Source organism: Peromyscus leucopus, chromosome 3 (assembly GCF_004664715.2).
Source record: "Peromyscus leucopus breed LL Stock chromosome 3, UCI_PerLeu_2.1, whole genome shotgun sequence".
NCBI lineage: Eukaryota > Metazoa > Chordata > Mammalia > Rodentia > Cricetidae > Peromyscus > Peromyscus leucopus.
This window is the reverse complement of record NC_051065.1, coordinates 100,873,434-100,898,658: the sequence shown is the minus strand read 5'-3', so window position 1 is coordinate 100,898,658 and position 25,225 is coordinate 100,873,434. Positions and strand designations below refer to the sequence as shown.

Sequence of the window (25,225 nt, the reverse complement as noted above, 5' to 3'; positions counted from 1 at the left end):
TGACATAGAAACTAGTCAGCATACTTGTCTTATTCTTTTAAGTGTCAGAAATCTTTTGGAAATTTTTTTTTTTAACTTTTTAACAGTTTGATACTGTTAAGTCAATACTTCACAAAGTAGGACAAAGTTTGTTTGTTTGTTTGTTTTTCATTTTCAGTTGTCTTCAATGGATTTAGTGACTTGCTTTCATTAATCCTTGCATTTACAGCAGCCATTTCCCAAAAAGTTTCCTTTCTCTGAATTTGTGCCAAAAGTTTACAACCAGATTAAAGAATTTATCTACGCCTGCCTGAAGTTTTCAGAAGATCTTCATCTAAGGTATAACAGAAGTCACTGGGAACCAGTCCAGTGCTGAATTTGTTACTTTCTCTAAAATATATACTGTGTAAAATGTTTGTTATTCATTTATCTATGATTTTGGAAGCCTTGGTATAGGCTTTCACTGTGGGACACTGCTTTTTATAGTTATGATGGAAGGGAAAAGCTTTTGAATAATGTAAAAAAATATATATTACATTTTAAATAATATCAGCAAAAAATTCCTGAAAGTTGTAGTTTAACCTACTCACTTTATCATTCTACTAGCTAAAATTTTATCGTGAGAATGGAGCTCTAACCTAGTCCTTGGAAACAGTGTTGTTGCTCTGCTAGTGTGCTGTCTTAGGCACAGGCTTCTGTGTTTCTTTGCTCATTTATTGGTTTAGTCTGTATCTTTTGGCAACGATCTCGTTAGATGCTGTTTAGTAGTAAGACATTAAGAAGCTAAAAGGAAGATCTTTATCTCCAAGGAGGATTTTACCTACCTGAGGACCTGAATAGCTAATATTAAGTGCAGCACAAATTCAGGATATGCACAGCAGTCACACTGCTCAACACTCCATCTTTACCTACACTTGATCAATTGACAAAAAGAATGAATGAACAGAACATATCAGGTGTCAAGCTTTTCTGAAATAAGTATAATTAGGAATTGGGTTGAATCATTTCTTTATAACCATTTACTACTTTGGGTTGAACATAGGTCTTCTGGTATGCTAGGCAAGTTCTCTACCAATGAGCTAGTCTAAAGCCTTTGTTACTTTAAGGTGCTAAGACAAAATTTTGCAAAGTTGCACAGCGTAGCCTTGAATCTCATCTTTAGCCCATGCAGGCCTTGACCTCCTATATTCCTGCATTGGCCTCCTGTGTAGTGCAAAAAGCTCTGTTAATTATTGTTCTTCCTATGAAAAAAATGGACCTTGGGGATTGTACAGTGAATTTTCCCATCTAAAAGCAAGTTTGATTTCGTAGAAAAGCTCCCTCTTGAAATCAGATTACTTTTGAAATGTGAGCACCAAGACATTTTTAAGTGATAAAGAAGATGAACACAGTTAAAGAAGATATAAACTAAATTTTTTTTTAGTTTTAATTCTGGTGTGTGTGTGTGTGTGTGTGTGTGTGTGTGTGTGTGTGTGTGTATTGTGTTGGGTAAGTGCATAAAAATATAATTGATATAATCCTAAGTGAAGTTCCATGGCTTCAGAATGGCTTCTTTTCTGAAACTGTTCAGGTTAGCCTTTCTGGCACACAGTATACATTAGCCGTTACTGCTACCTTTACCACCACTGCTGCTTCTGTTAATCCAGCTACAACTGTTAACTACTACAAGAACTGCTGGCACCCACTCATTTGCCAAATTTAGTTACCCGGGCTGCAACTGAGTTCATCATTTACATTTCAGCTCCACTGAAGTTGATGACATGATCCGTAAGTCTACAAACCTGTTGTTGACCAGGACTCTGAGCAACTCTCTGCAGAATGTCATTAAGAGAAAGAACATTGGCCTTACTGAGGTAAAGTAGCTCTTAGTGAAGGTGACCATGCCAGATGTCCTGTGCATGCACTTTGCCTATATCTATTATTGATGTCAGAGGTCTTAGCACTTGGGTCCCTTGGTCTATGTTAGACTTACTTGGCTTTTATTGTTTTTGATGTCTTTTGGATATGATTGGTAATTGCCCTATCATCATATTACCTGTTGAGCAAAAGCCTGGTGATTTGTGATTAGGCTTGAAAGAGGAAATAATGGCTTACCGCCTCTTCTAGTAAAGGGAGAAAGATCCTTTCACTCATTTGTGGTAAAGTTTGACTTACTGATACCTAGTCCTAAAACTAGAAGTTATGAGATTTCCTTTCCTTTGGAAATTTAGGATTTCGTGCTCACATCTCACCTTGCTATTCACTGAAGGTACTATGCCAAAAGTGAGAGCTTAGGTTAGGGAAATTTTTTCTTCAGAAGGGAAAGGCTGCAGGCCGTCTGTTTCTTACATATCTAGTACAGATTTGGTGTCAGTTCCTCTAGGAATAATGAACATTTCTAACTGCATAATGTCAAGAATGATGGTGCAATTCAGAAAATGGTTAATAATACTATAGTACACTTCACACACACGCACGCTAGCGCGCGCGCACACACACACACACACACACACACACACACACACACACACAAAACCAACCCATCCCTAAGACAACTGCACACCAGATGAGCACTGGCATGGAGTCTTTCTTTCTCCGAGTTGAGATAAAGAACACGGTGAGGTATGGCACTGTCTGTGATGGGGCTATGCTTGTAACAGTTTTTCGAAGGTGGAAGTCCATGTAGCCATGATTTACGATCTTCTCCTCATTCTTCTGCACTTATTTTTTATTGCTTGGAATAGAATTGTCATGGATTGACTTTCTGTATCTAAAAATAGCCTAGCTTTTTTTCTTAACCAGCCTACAAACAAGGAAAAGTGGGAGCAGGGGTCAGAAACTCTTCCATTGTCATTAGATTGTATTGTTTCCTTTCTGAATCTCAGCTCGGAAAGTTTTAATTTGTCAACTCTATGTTCATAATGATTCTTCTCTCCCAGAATCAACTGATTTAATTATCTTCTTTCAACAGAGGTAAAGATTTTATAGTTCTGGTTAGAAATGCTTTGGTGTTACAGAGCACTCAAGTGACAGAAATGTGTTGAAAATATGCACTTCAGCAGCATCCTCAGCATGTCATGTCATTCAGAGTTTAAAACTCCATGTAAGCTATACCTGTCAATCTGCCTTATCTTGCATTGGGGCTACATGGTACTGCTCCTCTCTCTTTCTCTATGCTCTGTCTGTATTCTCTTTTCTCCATGGATTTCTTGCTGCTTTCATAGCTACTTTGCTTCCACTTGTTTCATACTACGTTCTGGTTCTGGCTCATGCTAGAGCTTAAACCTGTGTGATACCTACTTGAGTCAGCAGGTGCATCTTTTCATGAGGTGCTTCTTCCAGGTCTGCAGAAAAAGCAGTTGATGACAATGCATGTCTGTCTTTACCCAGACTTCCTGGGTTCTAGTGCTGTCCCTTTGCTAGGTAATGTGTTCTTGGAAAATGACTGAGCTTTATGTTGAAATGGGGACAATAGCATCATGTTTCATTGGATTATTTGAGCATTAAGTGAACATGCTAAGTATTTAGAATAGAGAGAATACCAGTTGATACTGATTGTTCTTACTAAGCATTCTGGGCATGCAAACAGTGCTTGTCAGGTCTAGTATAAAATGGATTTTTTTTAAATTAGGAGAAACCAAAAGATTAGAACAAGATGTCCTGTTATGACATATAAAATGTGTCTAGACCAAGATGTATTCTCAGTAACTGAGTACATACTGTACCTGATGCTTTACTATTTGTTTTATTATTTAGAATGTATTCACTGTATTTTTATATCAATATTGATGTTAATATCTCTGTTTTGAGCTAAAAGACAGTGAACATGAGTAATTTTAAGCTCTATATTAGTAATTAGTTCAGCATAAGCTTTGAGATAACATTTAAAAAGGGTTTTCTTCTAAAAGAAAAACTGAAATAGGCCTTGTTCTTTGTTCTTTCTGTTACAGGAACCATTAGAGTCAAAGGCTGGTCCTGACAGCCTTAGCAATTGAGACTCACTACACGTCCTCATTGGGTCAGTCACAGGGACTAGTAATAGTGCAAAGCAGAGAAAGGAGATTGATTCAGTGTCCACATTGTAAAGAGGAGCAAATAGATCCAGTGACCTCCAGGTTCATCTGCAAGACACTGGCATGAGGTTCAGGCATATTCAAGTAGTCCTGGTCAAGATATGGTCCTGCTCATCATCAACCCAGTATTGTCTGAGTTCCAGTCTCTCCTGCAAGAACTCTGAAGTTGTCAGATTACATGAAATCTCTTTCTAGGAGATAAGTACCCCTCTGGCTGGCACCAGCCTTTTCCTTTCCTGGCATGTACTTATTGGAGGGAAGTTCTAGTTCTTTGAGACTGATAGTCAAAAGCAAGATATGAGTGTCTCCCTTTAGAATATCTTTCTTCCTTTTCACAATAAATTAACTTAAAATACTCTAACTGGCTTGGCAGGAATGATGATAATGTAAGGAAGTAGACCTAGAGGTGTGCTTGTAGGTCATAGTTAACATCCAGACTTAGAGTTGTGATTGTATTAGCCCCCAGCAGACCTGAAGCATTAGCTGCTGGTTTTGTTTTTCTTGTAATTTAGACAAATGACCAGAGAGAGCTATGTCCTTTTATGTCTCACACACTATATACCTTCTACCCCTATTCCCAACAGCAGGGGCAGTGCTTATGTTAGTTATGTTAAGATACTTTATAGTTAAGTAAAAAGTTTGAATGAAACCTTGAAAATTGGAATTAGCAGTCCATTTATTTTAGTATTTTTAGTTGCTTAGGTCCCGGAGATGCATAAATTGAAAAGTGGATAAAGCTTTTTGAGCCATGCTGGGATGAGAGGAAGATAAGATCCCTTACAGTTTTAGGTTAATTCATTCCTGTGAATGAGACTCGTGTTCCTATTGCTATTTAGTTTTTGTCTCCTTGCAGATTGGGCAGTCATGAGCCATTGAAAGTATGTGGCTTCTCACCTTACTGCTTTGGGTCAATCCTCTGGAAGTTTTGGGGTGGTGAATCTCTGCTTCTGGAAACAAGACAAAAGCAGATCTAGGAGAAATAAATACATATAATAATTTATAGTTGAGAACTAAAAATCTGCTGGGAGCATAGGGCTAACACTATTTAAGATGGTGGCCACATTTCTTTTCTGGAGTTATCCAGTATAGAGTACCTGCTATTATTCCTTGGGTTCCCTGGGGGTTATGTAGGAAGAGCTGGGGCAGTGATCCCCACAGGGCACTCTGTGCTATAGCTCTCTGACTGGGGTCCCCACAGGGCATGGTGTGCTGACGTTCTCACATTTACTGTCATACCAGGCAGGACAGATGGAAAATCTTCTTGTTCCTAGTGGGATTTTCTTTATGTGAAGTTTTTTTTTTTTTTTTTTTTTTTTTTTTTTTTTTTTTGTCTGTTTGTTTTCTTTTTCTTTGAGACAAGGCCTTGCTATGTAGCCAGGCTGGACTCAAACTCTCAATTTTCCTGCTTCAGCCTCCTGATGGATTGTTATCAAAGTGACTTCTGTCGTTTAGTTATAAGAGTTGCTGTTTGCACTATAATTCTTTTCTTTACTGGCCCATTTTCAAAGGATTTTACATGAGAGACAATTGATACGTTGTCTGTTGATAATTCTGTGTCCTTGAGACAATATCAAAGATAGTTTGGAATGTGACTTGGGTCTGATGAAACCATGGAAGGTGCTGAGACTTTGTTGGCAGTCTGGATCTCAGGTCACTTCATTCCATGCCTCAGTGCAGAGTTAGCCTCCAAAGCCTCTCCCTTGCAAGGGTTTGGAAACTGTCATTCAAGAGTGGAGATCATCAGACCTCCCTAACAGACACTGTTCCCTCTGAAAGTGACATGCATGTGTTATACTCCTGGAATGTTTTAATAGTCTATTCTGTGCTTGGCAGTGAAACAGAAGGGGTGACTGACAGCCTGCTGATGCAATTCATGGTGATCTCTTGTGTTGACAGATCTTTTTAAAGTCATGATAAATTACTACTGTACCCAGCATAGCCGCCTCCTTTTTTTTTTTTCAAACTGCCAAAAGCCTGCAAAACAGAACAATTTTCTCTTTGACTGTCACTGTTTTTTTTAAATTTCTATAGCATGACATGATTCCTCTTATTATTAGAATTTCTTTTGATAGACAGAATGTGTTTCTTATAGGTAATGCTGATTCTAAAATAGAAACCTCTAGTCCTCCAATTTAACTCTCTTCCATTTCTGATTCTTACTTCAAGACAACCTTGCCATTAACCACCTTTCATCCTTCCTGGGGGACTGTTGGAACCTAGTAGTTTTGAGGGGAGAGGTGCCATTTTCTTTAGTGATGTAGATACCAATAAGTTGCCCTTGCTCCAGTAAATTACCTCCCACCTAAATTGGACAGGAAACTCTAGTTAAACTCATAGGGTCACACACAAACAGAAGACATGGAAGTAGGAGGGAGACTTGTTAGGAAGAAGGGCTCCAGTTATAGAAGTGGATGATGGGGATTGAAGGGGTGGAAATGCCTAAAATTTATTATATAATTATGTGAAACTCAAACAACTTAAAGTTTTAAAAAGAGTGATTTGATTTAGTTGATCTGTGATTTTTGTCCTTTGAAAGAGAAACAGAATCAACAGAGTGTAATGAATTGCTCATTTTAAGGGGTGTGCTTTTCTTCCACAGTGCTTTAATATTGGTGTTTAGGGTAATTTTATAAGAGACAGGACAGTAGCCTTGTATCCAAAATGCCATCTCTGAATTATACTTTGGATGATTGGTAAGATCCTGACAGATTTTCATTGTCTGGTGGTGTCTGAGGAGTAATAGAAAAGTTAGCCTTGGTGACAGTTCATCTTTTCATAGCCGTTATCTGTTATAGCTGCATCTTGGTACCTCTTGCTTGTTGCCAGTGTCTCAGAAGTAGCTGTTTGCCCAAGTTCTTTAGGCAGATTCTAAGCAGAGTGCTAGGTTGCTTTGTTCTTTTCATTACTAAAGAATTATTGCTAGAATCCAGCATGCATGTCCTGAGAATGAACTATGTACTTTGCCCAGTGCTGGCTCTTACAAAGGAGGTGAGTGTGCACTTTCTGCTTATAGACCTAGTCATAGTTTGTTTAATATTCTATAATACCAGTCAATGATCCTTCTTATTTTTTAAGTTTTAAGTGAGCATGAAAGGACTAGCAAAGGACACATCAAGACCAAGTTCTCAGCTCAATGGAGATTTGTTTGCCCCAGAGGGACAAAGAGACAAGGAGATAGAGGATGAGGAGAAGAGAAAAGAACAAGATGGGGGATGGAGTGGGAATATTTGCCCTGGAGGATAAAGGACTGCCTCTGGATAGAGAGGAGACAGACATGGCCCACAGGCAAATGGCAATTTATAAAGGGAAAAAGGGAGACCCTGTGTTATGATGAGTTGGTTTGTTTTGACTGGTTATCTTAATTAGGGCAGCCAAAGGGGGCTAGACTTCAATACTTTGATAATTAGTTATTGGTGATCGGCCTCAGGAGGATGCAGTGGCCAAATAAAGGAATAGACCTTGGGGGCTAGCTTTGAGAATGTAATGTAACTGTTTAGCCAAGCAGAGGGAATGGGGGAAAGGCAAGGCCTGCGAGACCGTGTTTGCCATGCTTGGGCCTACTAGAGCTCTTTAGAACATATACAAAATAGTGGGTTTTATTAGACTAAAAGGCCCAGTCACCTAGCTCTCTACACTGACATTCCCCAACCTGTCACAGCCTTGTTACCACACATATTCTTTTTTTTTTTTTTCAAGACAGGGTTTCTCTGTGTAGTTTAGATGCCTGTCCTGGATCTCACTCTGTAGACAAGACTGGCCTCAAAATCCTGAGATCCACCTGGCTCTGCCTCCGGAGTGCTGGGATTAAAGGTGTGTGCCACCACCACACCGCTACATATCCATACAAATATGAAAAATAAAATACAGAGAAAGAAAGCTTCCCTCCTATAGACTATGGGGAATATAAATAGTTTCAAAGTTAAGAAGTAGTAGGAAGGACCTGTCTTTCTCCCTTTCTCATTCTTTCCTTGGCCTCTCCCTCCTTTTTCACAGAGTAACTCCAAGGCGTGGAAAGGTCTGATTTACATCTTACTCAGAGCAGACTTTCAGATCAGTACTCACAAACAAGCAACACTCCAGGGCTACCATTGCACACTTCTGATAATAGTCAGATGGCCTGATTGAATATTAGTTCTAGTTAACTTACATGATTGGCAGAAAGTTGCTTTCTTTTTTTTTTTTCTTGTTGTAGTAACATGGAAATGATTATTATGCTCATTGAACCTGTGTCTCCAGGTTTTGAAAAGATGATACAACAAACTGAAGTGTGAACTTCTTTCTTTCTTTCTCTTCTTTCTCCCTGTCTAGAGCAATGAGGATGGCTTTTCTTTAGCAGTACTTGTGATTGTGAATGTGTGTGTGGAACAGAACCAGGGCCTCATGATTCCAAGCATGTACTCAACCACTGTGCCCCATCTCTAACTCCAGAATGAGCCTCTTTAAGGATCTGTTGTATAAGAAGAGGGAGACACTAATAATAGCAAAGAAATTAAAGTTCATAGTGACTGTTTGGCTTAGAAGTTATTACATGCATCTTCCTCATGAGGAAACAGACTGAGAATATTGGGGAAACTATTCAGATCAGGGGTTTTGTCTTCTCTGCCTCTGTATTCAGGTTCTTTCTCTTATGAACTAAGGTAGTTTGTTGACTTCTCACAATCTAGTAAACATGTCTGTGTTCCTTAGGCCTAATTTTGAAACTTCTGTTGCTTTTTCAGTTATGGTTATTGCTTTACTGGCTGTTTATTCATTTGACAATTGTATTTCTTTTGTATGACCAATGATTGAGACTAGCAGCTTTTGCCTTAGTTTAACCTTAAAAAATAAATAAAAAAATATATTTACTACATTATGACAACTGCTCCTTTAAATAGAAATACAAAATGCTCCAGGGGATTGGGGTGTTTCCTTGGAGGATTCTTCCTATAAGGTAGCCTGTGGAGCACCCTGCTAATATCTCAGGTGAATGAGAATTGCATGTGTTTACTGTTTTCTAGCTTGTCCAGATTATCATCAATACAACACACTTGGAGAAGTCCTGTAAATACCTAGAGGAATTCATCACCAATATCACTAATGTACTTCCAGAGACAGTCCACACCACCAAGCTCTATGGTACCACAACGTTCAAGGTGAGAGCACGTTAGCATAGAGGGGATAGTCATGAGCACAATCCATGGGCACAGTCTGGGCCATTTCCCATGTGGCTTTGTTTCTGAAAGATGACTTATGGTATGTCTTAAGAATAAGAGAGAGTTTTGTTTGACCTCCATTTTTCTAGAAAGCAAATTTAGATATCAGGGTGGTATGTGTGTATGTTCAAGATAATCACAAAATTTCAACTACATCCTCTAGATAGTATGGTTATAGCTGACATGAATATCAACTGTAATTCTGTATTTGGTAATTATTTCCTTTCTGTGTCTAACTTTTTAAATCTTAATTTTTAGTGACAAGTCCTTACCCCAAATAGTTAGCCGTCTTATTATTTTACAAGGCCAAAGCATTAGATTAGAGAAAATGACACTTTTGTAGAACAAAAGAAAGATCAGTGGTAGATGAGTTTATGGAGCATAAATACCTTCTCTTAGAAGAATCCTTGAGTCTTAATAAAATCCTGTACATTACCATTTGAAACTTTTCATGAGTATTAATCAGAAAAACTGTTGCAGTTTTAAACATTATAAAGAGTGTATTTGATATAAAGATGATCCTGAGTGGAGACTGGGCCTTATTATATAGCTCTGGTTGGTTTAGAACTCTGTGTAGACCAGGCTGGCTTTGAACTCACAGAGATCTGCTTGTCTCTTCTTCCTGAGTAGCTGGGGTTAAAGACCAGTACCACCACAGTAAGCATGGTTTGAGTTTTATTGTTACATGATTGTTGTAGTTTAAAACATGGTGTGTAACACTCAAAAATCCAAAAATGTGACAATTAGATACATAGTTAAAGAGTTTTAACAATGATCCATGTCCCCTGTTGTTTCCCTTTTTCTATCCTTTTATCCTTTCTCTGTTTGTGGGCACCATCTCTCAAAAGTAGCCCCCAAAGAAGAAATCAAAATTGATCCATTTAGTGATGACATTGTATGAGAGAAGGATTTTTGGAAGAACTTAACTGTCTATCATTGTTAGAAATATGTGCAATATTGAACATGACCCAGTCCTTCTATCTCTTTGTTAGCTACTAGACTGAGTAAAATATTCACAAGATGACCCTGGCATTCTTCACATTACCAATAAGATTATTTAGGACAAATTCATTACCAATAACCCTAAGTTCATGCCATTCCTTTCATATTGTTCAGTAATGTCTGATTACAGAAACCTTGATACCCATGGGCTGTTGGTTCAACAGTGCTCACTACTAATCTATACCACATCCTCCCAGAAACTTAGATCATTTCTATATTACTTACAACATTTTGACAATGTAAATGGTAGTATTGTCACATATATTGTTTAGGGAATAATGGCATGATAGTAACTATGCCCAAGTTCAGTAGGAGCTCTGTTTTTTTTTTTATCTTCAATAGATTGAATATGCTGTTGGTTGAATTCAGAATTGAGGAACCTATAGACACAGAGCACTGAGGACATATTAATACTGATGCCTTTTTAGTGAAGATTTATCTAATAAGGAGGCCCTTAGAATGGTATGAAAATGTGATAAGAGCACTCAAAGCTTCAGAGTTACCCAGGCATTATAGTAGGAGTCAAAATTATCTTTATATGGGATTATTTTTAGAGTGTGGATAGAGACTTTATTGTAAAATGTTTCTGTTGTTCTACTATGGAAGCCAAAACTTTTATTCAAAGAAAATGTAGGAGTAGCTATCATTAGGCAGAGAAGAGACTCAGTAGACTGTCTTCCAGATGGAGAATATGCTGGATCTACTAATACTCTCCATAGCCTGTCTTATTTGTAAAATTTCAATGACTTTTCAAATTATGTTCAGAAATCTGGTTAAAGGATGCTTGGTACTATGTTCTGGGTTTTAGCAAGGAAATTTTCATTTGTTTTTGAGATAGAGTTTTACATGCTAGCCGAGGACATACTAGAACTCACTGTGTAGTCTTGGCTGGTCTCAAACTGTAGGTAATTTTCCTACCTCAACCTTGTCATTGTTGGGAGTACATATGTGAGTCCCGTGTCTAGCTTGCCGCAGTATTTAGAATGCTGAGGGGGCATGAAGAGCAGGTAGGAAGCAGTGGATGCTGAGCAGCCAGTTAATTGCCGAGTCTCTAGAGGAGTAATGCAGGGGACATTAAAGGTCATACTTGCAGCACTTTTATGGGAAACATTGATTGCTCAAAGTTTGCTGAAAGCTTGTTTTTTACCAGGGCTATTTCAGACGAGCCAACCCAGAATTCAATGTAAACATGGCAGCTAGGAAAGCTCCATGTTGTGTGTTTTCCTAAGCTACTGTTTCCTGAAACCTTTCCCTTGCAGATGGAAACCTTTATGCTTGAAAAGAGGCAGACACACTCAGAAGGTCTTCAAGGTGTTTTCTGACAGAGCTCCCTCTTGTTTCTTCTGCCACGAGTGACATAATGCAGCTGGCATGCTTGACTTTTCCCAGCTCCTAGAGTTCCCCTGTCTGTTTGAAAACAGAGATCAAAGCTGTTTACTGATTCACTTTATCATAAGTACTGTTGAGATACTTATTTTATGACAGTCTGATATATTTTGTAGGAGAGAGAAAAAGTCTGTTGACTTAGAGCTTCTTTGAGGCACAGGGAACACAGACACTGTTAACTTCTGTAGAGAGCTGTAGAAAGTACTAGAATAAATGCATTAGATGCTTTTAATCTGTTGTCTATCCAGCAGGTTTTAATAAAGCATCTGGTTTGCTTCTGGTAGTCTTATAAGCCTGAACAAAATAAGTGTCTCTTTATTTTATGGAACTTATATTCTAATGAACTGATATCTGATAAGTAGATTTAGCTAATGGCATGAACTGGGGGTGGGGGGGTGCTGATGACCTGAAGTCATATTCAAAATCAGAATCATTTAGATTTCTATAGAGATGCATTTCCACTAAAGGTGTATAATAGTAGGGCAGTGGATTCTGGCATATTCAAGGCATCGTAAGGGGTCATTTAGCTGTTGCAGCAATCACTGGTGGACGTGGGAAGAGTCCCTGTGGTGAGGGGCCTGTAGGACGTAATAAATTCTATAGTTTTTACTCTGAAGTTAGATGTGAAGTTTCTACGTTGGGAATGTGGTATGGTGATCTGATTTATCTTTGAATGTATTAATGGTTATCATGTCATTGTAAATTAGTAAGTGTGGAAGGTGGTAATTCAAGTTGGATGCCATTGAAATAGTCCAGATGAACAATAATGCTCATGAGGAGTGATGGAGTCAGAAGTGGAGAAATATTTTGAAGATAGAAATGGCAGATTTTTAGTAACTTTTTTTTAAAGTAAATTTTTTAGTAAAAAATCTTAGGTAATTCCAAGATTTTTGAACTGAGTGAACTCTCTAATGGTAGTAATATTTACTGAGAAAGGAAATGTCATTTTAAAATTTTAATTAAAATATAATTATATCAATTCCCATTCAGTTTCTGCCTTCTTATCTCTCCTATGTGCACCCCCTCCCAATTCAGAGCCTCTTCTTCTTTAGTCATTGTTGCCTATATAAATGTTTATGTATATACACAGACATACATAAATACGTACATACCCTGATGATTCTGTTCAGTGTTGCCTACATGTATATGTTTCTAAGGATGACCACTTGCTTTTCAACAACCAGTCAGTAGGCTCATCCTAGGGAAGACTAATTCTCTCTCTCAGCAGTTACTAATTGCTTGTAGGTCTTGAACTAGAGCTGGGGCCTGTGAGATTCCCCCATATGCACTGGGATGTCAGCTAGTGTTGGATTTTGTTCAGGTCTTGTTTAGGCAGCCATTTTGTTGAGATTTCATGGGTGTACCTTTCCTGCCATAGCTATGTGACACATAACTCACAACAGACTTCCTGGTCTTCTGGTTCTTAGAATCTTTTTGCCTCCTCTTCCCCAGTATTCCCTGAGCCTTAACAACATTAGTTGTGTTGTAGATACATCAACTGGGGCTGGGTACTCCATGCTCAGTGCTCTACCTTTGGACTAGTTGTGGTGTTCTATAATGGTCTCCTGTTGCAAAACAGGAGCTTCTGTGATGAGGGGTGAGAACTACACTTATCTGTGGGTGTAAGGATAAGTATTTAGAATGCAGTTAGGAATTAGGTTGGTTTAATAAAGTGGTGGTAGTAGGTTCTCAGCTAAGATTCATGACCTCACTAGTCATGTGTAGTTGGCTATGTTTACAATACCAGGCATGATTTTGCTCCTGTTTAGTGGGCCTTAAGTCAAGTTGTTGGTTACAGCCACTATTGTACTTTGCTGATTATTATTGTTTTGGTTCATAGGTGTCATAGCTGGGTATAGGATTATTGACTGCTTTTCTCTCCTAGCAACTTGTGTCTCACCTTCTGATGTAATGAAATCTCTAGTCCTCTGGGTCAGGGAACATCTGTTGTTCCTATAGAGAAAAGAATAAGAGATTTGAAGAATTGCCAGTAAGTTTAGAAAATTAATTAAAATTACCTGTTACTTTCAAAGAGCTAATGAGAGAAATAGAAGTGTTTGGAAAGATTACAAAAGAATATTTTCAGTGCCAACATCTGTTCCTAGTAAATTCATATCTGTAAGTTACAAATTCAGGAAGCAGAAATAAGTAAGGATATCACTGAACTAAATGGCACCATCAGTCAGCTGAATAACTGACATTTACAGAGAGTGTTGTCCAGCATGAACAGAACACATGTTCTTCCTAAGCTCATACAGAGCATTGACCAAGACAGACAGTGGTCAAGACCCTCAAATACCAGTTAGCAAAATCCAGTAAAATAGAAATTGTAACTAAACTCTCTTAAAACATAGACTCAAACCTGTTAACAGTAACATAAATATACTTAGAAAATTCATAAATATTTGAAAATTAACATATTCCAAGAAAAGAGGTTTCAGAAAAAAATCCTAAGAGGAATTTTAAAATACTGTAGGTGAAGTTAAAGTGAAGATGCAAGTCGTCAAAATTTGGATGTAGCAGGGAAAGTATGGCTTGCAAGGGGAGTGGGAGTATTAAGAATTTATTAGAAAAAGAACTTCTTAAATCCAATGTAAGCTAAAGAAATAAACAACAGAATAAGATCAGAAACAAATGAAAGTAAAAACCAGTATTGGAAATCAACAAAATCAAAAGTTGATTATTTGCCAAAAAATGAAATAAAATAATTAAATTTTGAACCAGGCTAATCAAGGGAAAAGTAGAGAAAATACAAATTGCTAATGGTACTACTGATCTTACTCATTTTCATTAATATATTAATAAAGGGATTTTATGAAGATTTCTTTTGAATAATGATATAAAGTATAGATTACTTTCGGGGGAAAACTGATTTAGCCAGGTTCTCATTACCACTACAAAAACACCTGGTACAATAATCTTACAAAAGAAAAAGTAGAGTGTCTTGGTGTACATCTTTAGTTCCAGCACTAAGATGTGGAGACAAGAAAGACAAAAATCTGAAGGTCAGCCTTAGCTAGATAATGGGTTTGAGACCACACTGAATTTTGTGAGACCTGGTATGAAAAAATAATAATCACAACAACAAACTGCAACAATCAAGAGACAAAAGTTTATTTAATTTCATTTTTGATTGTGTGTGTGTGTGTGTGTGTGTGTGTGTGTCTTTGTCTTTTTCTATCTGTCTGGGTATGTGCATGTGAGTTCAGATACCCTTGGAGGCCAGAGGAGAACATTTGACTCCCTGAAGCCAGAGTTACAGATCTGCCTGACATGTTGTTGGCAATGAACTCTGATCTTCATGAAAAGCAGCAAGTGCTCCTAGCCACCGTGTCATCTCTCCAGTGCCAGGAAAAGTTCATTTTGGCCTATAGTTTTGGATGTTTCAGTTCTTAACTTATTGGCTTAAATGCTTTAGGTTTATGGGATGCCACAATGCATATACATAAGGCAAGAACTTGTGGGGAAGACACTGCCTGCTCCATGAGGTGGCCAGAAAGAAAATAAATATGATGCAGGAAGGAGCCAGGGTCCTTATAACCTCTTTATGCATCCAGTGACTTAATTTCTTCCCTGTAATCCCCAGCTACTAAAGGTTCTACCTTTTTCCCATAGTTCTAAATTCACTGGTGAATTCTGTAAAAAATTAAGGATGATATTATACCCGTTTTCTATAATTGTTTCTAGAAAATTATAGCAGAGAATCCTATCAGTCTCATTTTATGAGGTCTGCTTACCCTAATCTCAAACTCACACACAAGGAAGGAAAATTTCATGGGGCTCACAAACATGAACACAACTTCCTATAAACTAGAAGTGCATTGTGGCTTAAGTGCTACTTATTTTAGGTTCACAAATGTGCATCAACATTCAGCCTCAGTCAATGGAAGTAATCATGTCAAACAGACTAAAAAAGAAAAGCTGTATACCAGTAGGTGAAGAAAAATACTTATTTATGTTAAATTCTCAATAAAGAAGAATCAAGACTAGGGTGGGGACACTTCCTCTACCTTATAAAAAATGCCCATAAACCCCTCAGAGATCGTGTCAGATTTAATGGTGAGAGGCCAGATATTTTCCTGCTAAAATCATGAACTGCTCTCTCTTACCACTCCTCCACAGCATCTAACAACACACGACAAGGAAAGCTGTCTGGAGAGGGAAGGAAGAAATAAAATTCTTTGTTTCTAAATAACAGGAGGGACTATAGAAAATCCTAAGGAAATAACAGAATATTGAAAAGAACTGATTACATTAATGTTCAGCATACAGGTTAGCATAATAGTCAGTCTTCATATTAGTAGTGACCAACTAGAGTTTGAAGTTTGGAAAAAACAACCAAAACTTCTATTTATGTTAGTAATGTAAATGTTAGTAAATGTTAGTAAAGTAAAACAAATTACTAATTCCTTAATCTAACAAAATACAATTCCTATATGATGAAAACTACAAGACTCTGATGAAAGAAACCAAAGATTAGTGATTTTTTTTTATGTTTATGAGTGGGAGGCCAATGTTAACAGTCTAGGTTTTTCCTAACCAAGTTTCTATTTACTGCATCCTCTTTCAACATCAGCAAATTAATTTGTGGATCTTTGAAAGTAGACTTGGTAAGGCAAAACCTACAGAATGGCAACAGTCTTAAAAAGTACAGTTCGAGGATTGAGTACTTGAGTTCATGCCTTACTATAAGTGAAGATACAGGAATGAGATGGTATAACATTGGCAAGAAAACAATCAAATAGATGAATAAATTGGACTGCCTTCCCTAAAACTAGGCATATACATAGATATTCGACTGATCTTTCAGAAAGAGTAAAAGTAATGTAATAGAGAATGGAGAGGAATTTTCTTTTCAACAAAAGATGCTGGACATCTGTGAAAACAGAAAAAACCACAAGAATCCCAGATGCATACCTTACATCTATCTAACATTAACTGAAAATGTAAATTCTAAATAAAATGCACAATACTACAACCCTTTGCAGATAGCTTAACAAGAAATATAGATGACACTGGATTTGGCAGGGCTTTTTTTTTTTTTTAAATACAAAGGTAAAGTTTAGCAATTAGAGAAAGCGGTGTGGAAGGTCTTTAAAAATTTAAGGTAAAAATTCTGTATGATTTAGTAATTCTGTTACATATTCTTACAGAACTGATCACTATACTCAAGATAGGGAGTCAGCTTATCATCAGTGGATATATAGAAAGAGAAATGTGGTATAGAAACACAATTGAATACTGTATATTGCCTTATGAAAGAAGGAAATTTTGGTCATTTGTAGCATCTTGGATAATCCTGGAAGTTATTATGTTAAATGAAATAAGCATTGAAAAACAAATATTGTATAATTTTACTTCCATATTGAATCTAAAAATGTTGAATTCTCATAAGTAGAGCAGAGCATGGCCACTGAAGACTTTGATAGTGGCTAAGCCATTTTGGTGAAACCACACAATATTTTTTTTTTTTTTTTGTTCTTCAAGACAGGGGTTCTCTGTGTAACTTTGGTGCCTGCCTGTCCTGGATCTCACTCTATAGATCAGACTGAGCCTCGAACTCACAGAGATCCCCGTCTCTGCCTCCTGAGTCCTGGGATTAAAGGTATGCGCCACTACCGCCTGGCTCCACACATATTTGAAGCAGTTCAAGAGCTCATTCTTCAGCAAGTAGCTATAGTTAATAAGTGTATTGTATCTTGAAAATTTCTGGTAGGATCTGTTTAAAATTTTTTTACCACAAAAATAACAAATATTTGAGAAAATGCATGTCATTCTGAGCTTGATTTGTGTATGTTAATTAATTCTTTGTTATTGTATTTATTATGCCATTTATAATATCTACACATTCAAAATACCTTGTTGAACATGACAAATACCTATGATTTTGTCAGTTAATAAATTTGATATCATTCTTCATCTAAGTAAATACTGTCTTTGGCTGTACTATAAATTCACAGTCATGCAAAATTTAAGTGAGAGAAAATTTAGAAAAGGATAATAAGTTAAAGACAGATTTAACAATTCGGAGTTACAGAACTCTGTTTCTAACTGTGAAAGAAAGATTCCAGTACGCCTTCTAGATTTTTGCCTTGGTCTGAAAAGAACAGGTGAAGAGTATGGAAAATTCCAAGTCCAGATCTCAGTCTTATGCTTCCAATATTTCTGGGAGTCAAAGGTGTCCATGAAGCAATCAGATACACAGACCATGAGATCAAATGTATTTAGAGTAGATCAGTGTTGAAGACAGACCTGGAAATTATAGAAAATAATTAAATCATCCAGAGAAATTGAGAAAATATGAGACTAGAGTGAATACAAACCATAGGTGAGCCATACAGTGAAGATCATGGGAGCTAGAGTATTAGGTACAATATTTAATAGAAATCAAGCAAGCTCAGACTGAAAGATGAATATCAGATGTAGTAGCAAGTTGTTCATGACAATTTTTATATTAGAATCCTGATTGTTCTGTCCATAATGTATATTCATTCATCCTGATAATATATTTCCTAGAAAAATAAGTCCAACAATACTTATTAGGGACTTTAATAAGGTAGTATGTAGCATGAATCTTTTACACAGGGTAACACAAACTTATGTGCTCTAGGAACTCTTTGATGCTGTTTTAGCATTTTTTTTAGGCCTGTGCTGTATAGAACAGATATTATGGAGAGTGTTTATCAGCTTTTGAAAGAGCCTTCTGATGAAGAAAGTACAGAGCTCTTACAGTAACTACTGAGAATAGATTATAACATAGGCATATTTACAAGCAGCTGGAGGAACCAGAGGATGTAGGTAATTTGAGAATGTAGGAAGGAGCTTTTTTTGGAGTCACACAAAGAGTCAAAATGGAATCAATTTCTGAGAGTAAATTTGCTTTTTGATAGAAATAAGAAAATAAAAGGAAATAGATTGCAGGGGGTATATGTAAATACATTTTCCTCATTTATTGAAGAAAAAGAATTTTTTTTTTCTGGTAGATTACATTTAACCCTCCCCCTTAGAAAGAGGGAGAGAGACAGTGAGTACAAGTAAAAATTCATTAGAAAAGGTTCCTGCTGGGCGTGTTGACACCTGCCTTTAATCCCAGCATTCGGAAGGCAGAGGCAGGATGATCTCTGTGAGTTCATACAAAGTAAGTTCCAGGACAGCCAGTGCTACACAGAGAAACCCTGTCTTGAAAAAAAAAAAAGAAAGAAAGAAAGAAAGAAAGAAAAGTTTCCTTTGGGTTTTTGTAGAAGTGTTCCTAGAAGCTGATGTGATTCAACACTTACAGCTGTTACCAAGTGGTATAGATATGTGGTGGTTACATCACATACATGTTTGCCCTTTTCACTCTAGACATCTGAATGTGTTTTTATATTTAAATATTATTTCACAGGATGCTAGACATGCAGCTGAAGAAGAGATATATACAAACTTAAATCAGAAGATTGACCAGTTTCTGCAGCTGGCTGACTACGACTGGATGACAGGAGACTTAGACAACAAAGCTAGTGACTACCTAGTCGACCTCATTGCCTTCCTTCGGAGCACATTTGCTGTATTCACACACCTTCCTGTAAGTGATAGTTGCTTCTGTTTTGCCCCTCAAAATAGAAAATGGGTACCTTAAACTAGCTTTGGGAAAGGTTTTCATTTCTTTTTTTTTGGTTTTTTGGGTGTTTTTTTTTTTTTTTTTTTTTTTTTCCGGGACAGGGTTTCTTTGTGTAGCTTTGCCCCTTTCCTGAAACTCACTTGGTAGCTCAGGCTGGCCTCGAACTCACAGAGATCTGCCTGCCTCTGCCTCCCAAGTGCTGGGATTAAAGGCGTGCGCCACCACCGCCCGGCTTTTCATTTCTTATTTACGTTGCCAGGGGCCTCTTTAATCTCTAAGAGCTCTTAGTAGATATATAAATCCATAAAGGGACTTTCAGGCCTCCCATATAATTTGATTTCAGAGACTTTTGCTTTTTTTTCCATTTTGTCTATACTGTCAGGTCTTGTTATGCCTGCGTCATAAGCCCCCAGGAGTTTGTATGCAAAAGCAAAGAGCTTTTATTGCAAGCTCTAGCTTGGGCCTTCCATCCATTCTGACACAGCTGGTAGATCAGGGAGAGCACTGAGCTCAGTTATGGAAGGGGTTTTAAGGAGTATAGGATGGGAGCTAGGGGAACCCCGGATTCAGATGGAGGTTTAACTCTTGATTGGGCCAGAGTGAGGTAACAGAAGTCTTGTCAAACAGGGATTGGTACTGGCATTGCTGCATGGAATTTGGCAACTTGTATACAAGTGATGTAATCTATCTTTTATGTCTTGGAGCATCTAGTACTTGTTTGTCTCAATTCTGATTGGTCTCCTGCAGGGTACAGTTTGTGACTTTTCCTGGTTATTGTAAGGGTGAGGCCTACTCCCAGTATTGTCATGGCCGCACTAATGTTAAGTTTGGCCTCTTCAGTCTTAGTATACGACATGGCAAATACCTTGTAAAGAATATCCCACAGACTTGTTAGTTAACATTTAAGGTCTGTTTGTTTTAATTTTAGGATTTCCTTTGGTTTTTTTTTTTTTTTTTTTTTTTTTTTGATCATTTGAAATTCTTTGTTGAACCTCTTATCTTTTTATTTGGTTTGTAGTTGTTTTCTGGTTATATTAGTCACAATCATTTAAAGTTACATTTATTAGCTTATTGTTTATGTACATACTGATAGGTTTGATTTTTAGTGATATGTTCATGATTCTTCCTAGTATTTTTGTTTGCTCTTAGACATTTAATTTAAACTGCATAGATTTTGCTTTCTAATAGTGTCCATTCTTTTCCTTATTGGTTGATCTGTTGTAGTTGGGCTGATCTTAGTCACAGGGTTGGGTTGCAGTTGTCATGTACCTTTAGTCATCTCTGTAGCTAGTTAAGGTGCTATAAGGACATTGATAAGCACAGGCCTGTCATTGTCTTCAGCACCAAAAAGAACTGCAGAAATTTCTGCATTTCAGCCTTTTGCCTTCTGCAGGCAGATATTGAAAAAGAGTGTGAGCAGTGGGCTAATACATAGTTAAAAATAGTTTTAAAAAACAAAAAATCCAATTTGTAAGTTGTTGGTGTCTATGCATCACTCCCTTTCCTTTTAGCTTTTCCTATAGTCTGAATGTTTGTGTAAACTTAGAATTTATATGCTCCACCCAATTACCCCTGTGATAGCAGGATGTAAGCCCCTGGAAGTGATGGCCATGGGATAGGGCCTTCATGAGGAATTCTAGAGAGATTTCTGTTTCTTCTGTAATAATAGAATGCCTCAGGAATATGCGTATTATGAAGTTGCAAATGGGCCCTTACCAGACATGAAATCTGTTATCACCTGGATCTTACACTTCCCAGGTTCTAGTACTGGGAAAATAAAGTTGTGTATTAGCTCAGTTGTTTATGAGCTATCTGTCAATGATATATATATATATATATATATATATATATATATATATATATATATATATATATATATATATTGTTTATAAACTACCTGGTCTGCGGTGTTTTGTTACTACATACAACAGGAATGCATTTTAAAACTGCCTACCCGAGATTCTTACACATTTGTTCTAAGCTGAGTCCCTGTGTCTGAGCCACTGTAAGACTTTGGAAAATCTCACTCTGCCTTTCAAAGGTTTTGGCATAATCCTTTATTTTCATGAGCTGTTAAACTTTAGAATTCAACAAATGTAATGGAACATTTGGTTCTCAGACCTCTAATTTTAGTACTGTAGCCCTTTGAAAGAAAGAAAAATTGTTTTAAATATGTAATAGCTAGCTATTCTCGACCCTGGGACCCTGGGACCCTGGGACCCTGAGACCTAATTCTGGTTCTCTGTTTATTGCCTATGCTGGAGTTTGGCCAGTGTCGCCAAGGACAGCTGCTGATCCTCACTCAGATCACATTAGAAAGGTTCTGCCTTTTCTGCAGTTTTATTCTTTTTAATCTTCCTTGTTCATAGTATTCTGATGTCTTGTTTGTTTGTTTGTTTGTTTGTTTGTTTGTTTGTTTGAGACAGGGTTTTTCTGTGTAGCTCTGGCTGTCTTGGAACTCGCTCTGTAGACCAGGCTGGCCTCAAACTCAGAGATCTGCCTGCCTCTGCCTCCCGAGTGCTGGGATTAAAGGCATGTGCCAGTACTGCCTGGTTTGAATTCTGATGTCTTTAAAGAAAATTGTCTGTTTTTTTTTTTTACTTCTAGCTGTGCTTAGTTAGTAGGAAGATTGACTTGCAGAAAATTGTACTATTTAATCTCATTTCACCTTAATAACAAGACAAGACAAATCTAGCACAAAAATATTTTAAAAATTCATTGGAGTTGGAGAGACAGCTCAGTAGTTAAGAGCACTTGCTGCTCTTCCAGTGTACCTGGGTTTGGTTCCTAGCACTACATGGTGGTTTACAACCATCTGTGCCAGCTTTTGGCCTCTGGGCACCAGGCACACATACAATGCCCTTACATACATGTAGGCAAAACATTCACATACATATAATAAAAATAAGCAATTTTTTTAAAAAAATACAAAGCAAGCTTTCAATTATGGGTAAAAGTAAATTAAAATTGAATGTCAATTCTAGATGTTATAAGAAAGTAATTCAGTAACTACTACCTAGGATTTGTTACAGAAATGTAAGGATGGTTCTAGATTTTTTAAATCTCTTAATATTTGACTTTTCCAATTACTGTGTAAATGAGAGAAAGTATGTTGGTATATAATTATAACTTGTAAAGTTGTAAGGATATTATATAATATCCAATGATCATTCTTGTTTTAAAAATAAAATTCAATAAAAGATAAGTAGAATGGTGCTTTAATAATAGGAAATTCAACAGCGAGTATAAATTTAACAGGATTATATTAAACACATGAAATTACATTATCATCAGGAGGTTAAAAATTCTTATCACCAGTGTTTTAGAAGTTCCCTTAAATAAATAAAAATTTCTAAGAACAAATTATAATTATAGTAATCAGACATGTGTGCCTCAGTGTGTTTTTACTGCTATAACATACCTGAATAAATTATGAACAGCAGAAATTTCTTTCTGTGTATACTTAACAAGAATTTAGTCAAAATAATGTGAAGAATTCATCATAGAGTAATATACAAGTGTACCAGGCTGGCAATTTTTTGTGGTGCAGAGAGTGTTCCAAGACTAATCAAATTATTATGAGTACCAGATGAATTTCATAAGGAAATATGTCAATAAATAATTCTAAAATTGACGGCAAAGCAAAGTTAGACACTACTAAAAAATGTAAAATTTTAAGTATGATCTTTACCTATTAGATATAAAATGTTATAAAGCAAAATAAGCAATATCCTTTCAAACTAGAATAGACTAACCTCAAAGGAGGGGAATGCAAAAAAATCTATGAGTATTTCAAGATATGTGAAAGAATTGCTATCTCAATAAAAAAAATTCAATAAAATTGCCACTCTCTCTGCAAGTTTGGATGAAGATATTAGTAAGTTCTTGCTTTCTATATGACAGTGAATTCTACACTGAATATATATTTGAATTTTTCTAAGGAAATATTCAGGAAAGAAGATACTGGTACGTTTTCTATAGTATAAAATATGTCAGTCTTCCAAAGTTGACACCAGTGCTTGAAATAATCAGATAAAAGACTAATAGATTGTTTGCTTAGTACTTAAAAGAAAGTGAAATGGAATACATGTTTTTCATAATGGTAATTGCAGTATGTACTTTCAATAGAACATGCCTGCCATTCAATAAAATGTACAGCTGATAGAGAGGTTTTCAAAGATCATACTCAGAACTTAGAAAATATTATAAATGTTCTATATAGCTTGAGCTGATTTTTAGTGCATATCTATACACATTAATCATTTATGTCCTATGTAGTAAATGTATAGAATTTATACTTCCAGGTTGAATTATACTTTTTCATATAAAAACCTTCCTGCTTTTTAATTATTTTTTCTGTGTGAAACATTTTATCTCTTTTTAATCCTAGTGGAGTGGGTAGGTGATACTTAGAATTATATTCATCTCTAGAATTTCTCTGTCTTTGAGAACTAATTATATGTATATTTAAAACAATACTTTATTGAAGAACTATTTTTCAAATGGATTTTATTTTTTGGAGAAAATGAGGAATAGTATTTTGTCTTTTGTATTTCCTCTGGCTTTGTAAGATAATGATGTGAGTAGATCTTACAGCAGTGTAAGGAGGAAGCACAGAGTCAGAGGTCTGTGTAGAAGATCAGGGCTGGCTCTGTTATATCAGTGCTTCTACACTCATCTCCCTGCATCTAAAAAACAATTCTCTCCTGTGCTCCTGGCATGTATTGTTAGATGCTGTGAGCCCTGAACTGACACCAGCTCCCACAGCTCCTCACCCTGCTTCAATTAGTTTATTGTAACTTTTAGGCCATTTGTTTAACTCAAAGTGCATTATTTTATCACTTATGTCATGGTTTTTCATGACATTTCCACCTTTTTCTCAATTCTGAGATGCTCATCCGTAAACATCGTGTAGCCTCGCTCATTGTGTGCTGAGCTGACTGTACATTTCAGGTTACTGTTGCATTTCACCATGTACTATCCAGAACCAATGTAGGAGAGAATTGAAAAGTCTTAATTCCTCAGGACTGTGTCTGTAAATGGCATGTGTCTGTCTTGCCTAAAATAAATAACTAGATAGATAGATGAAATTTTCTTACTAATTTGCATATACTAGTTTTTACATATTAAGCTTCAGTGTGACATTTTCATACAGGGATGGCTTCAGTATACCTTGAGTGATATCTTTCTTATCACCACACTACTTGTATTGATGAGTCATTAGGTTTAGTAGAATCACATAAATCTCATTTCTGAAACTTCCCCTCTTTGGTTTTTCACAGACAGCTAATGAGATGGCCTAGCATTTGTGTTCACTTTCCCCAGAATACCAGGTAATTTCTCTGTGCAATTCTTGTACATTACTAGAGAAAGAGGGATGGGGCAAAAGCTTTTCCTGAGAACAGACCACTTTATTTGTCCTATGTGTAGTGTGCACATTTTCTTTTCAGACTTGAAATTCCAAGTCAGGAATGACTCTGTTGAGAGAATAAATGGTACAAAATTTGTATGTGAAGAGAACTGCAAAGAAACAGGACAAGAATGCCTTCTCTTAATTCTTGAGATTCCCCATTTGTCTTAACTGTTAGGGTATATCACAACAGTGACATGATGGGAAAGGTCAGTGTCCGTGTGTGTCCGTGTGTGTCCTATGTGTACACATGTGCATGAGTGTATGTGATAGTGTATAGTTGGGTAATGGAGGGTGTACTAATTATATTTAAACAATAATGAATTTTTGGAATGGAGTTATTACTGTTTTTTTTTTTCTTGTTGACCAAGGTGGCTTTGCCTGTTTTTGTGAGGTATACTGAATGACCATCATAGTGTTGTCTAGGTAGTTTGTTAACAGTTATCATGTCCCTTGAGATGACAGATGAAGCAGGTACACAAGCATTTTTCTCAGGCTCCAGTTATTAATTTACTGTTGAATGTATATTTATGCATTTTGCATGCTTAGCATCAGAACACATTTTTCATTATTTTTAAAATTTTAACTTAATTATGTTTCTTTC

General features: G+C 36.7%; 1 protein-coding gene across 8 annotated transcripts in view; it reads left to right on the top strand.

Annotated features, from left to right (window-relative positions):
* The window catches only part of Exoc6b (exocyst complex component 6B), a 417,559-nt gene that overhangs the window by 195,609 nt on the left and 196,725 nt on the right, over positions 1 to 25,225 (top strand). For 7 of the 8 annotated variants that reach the window (XM_037203853.1, XM_028858058.2, XM_037203851.1 and 4 more), the window contains exons 14-17: positions 209 to 318; positions 1,721 to 1,832; positions 9,029 to 9,163; positions 18,996 to 19,175. In XM_037203853.1, coding sequence (XP_037059748.1) covers positions 209 to 318; positions 1,721 to 1,832; positions 9,029 to 9,163; positions 18,996 to 19,175 — 537 coding nt within the window. Of the gene's footprint in view, positions 1 to 208; positions 319 to 1,720; positions 1,833 to 9,028; positions 9,164 to 18,995; positions 19,176 to 24,493; positions 24,545 to 25,225 lie in introns of all 8 variants that reach the window. The other variant, XM_028858059.2, reaches the window with a different exon arrangement.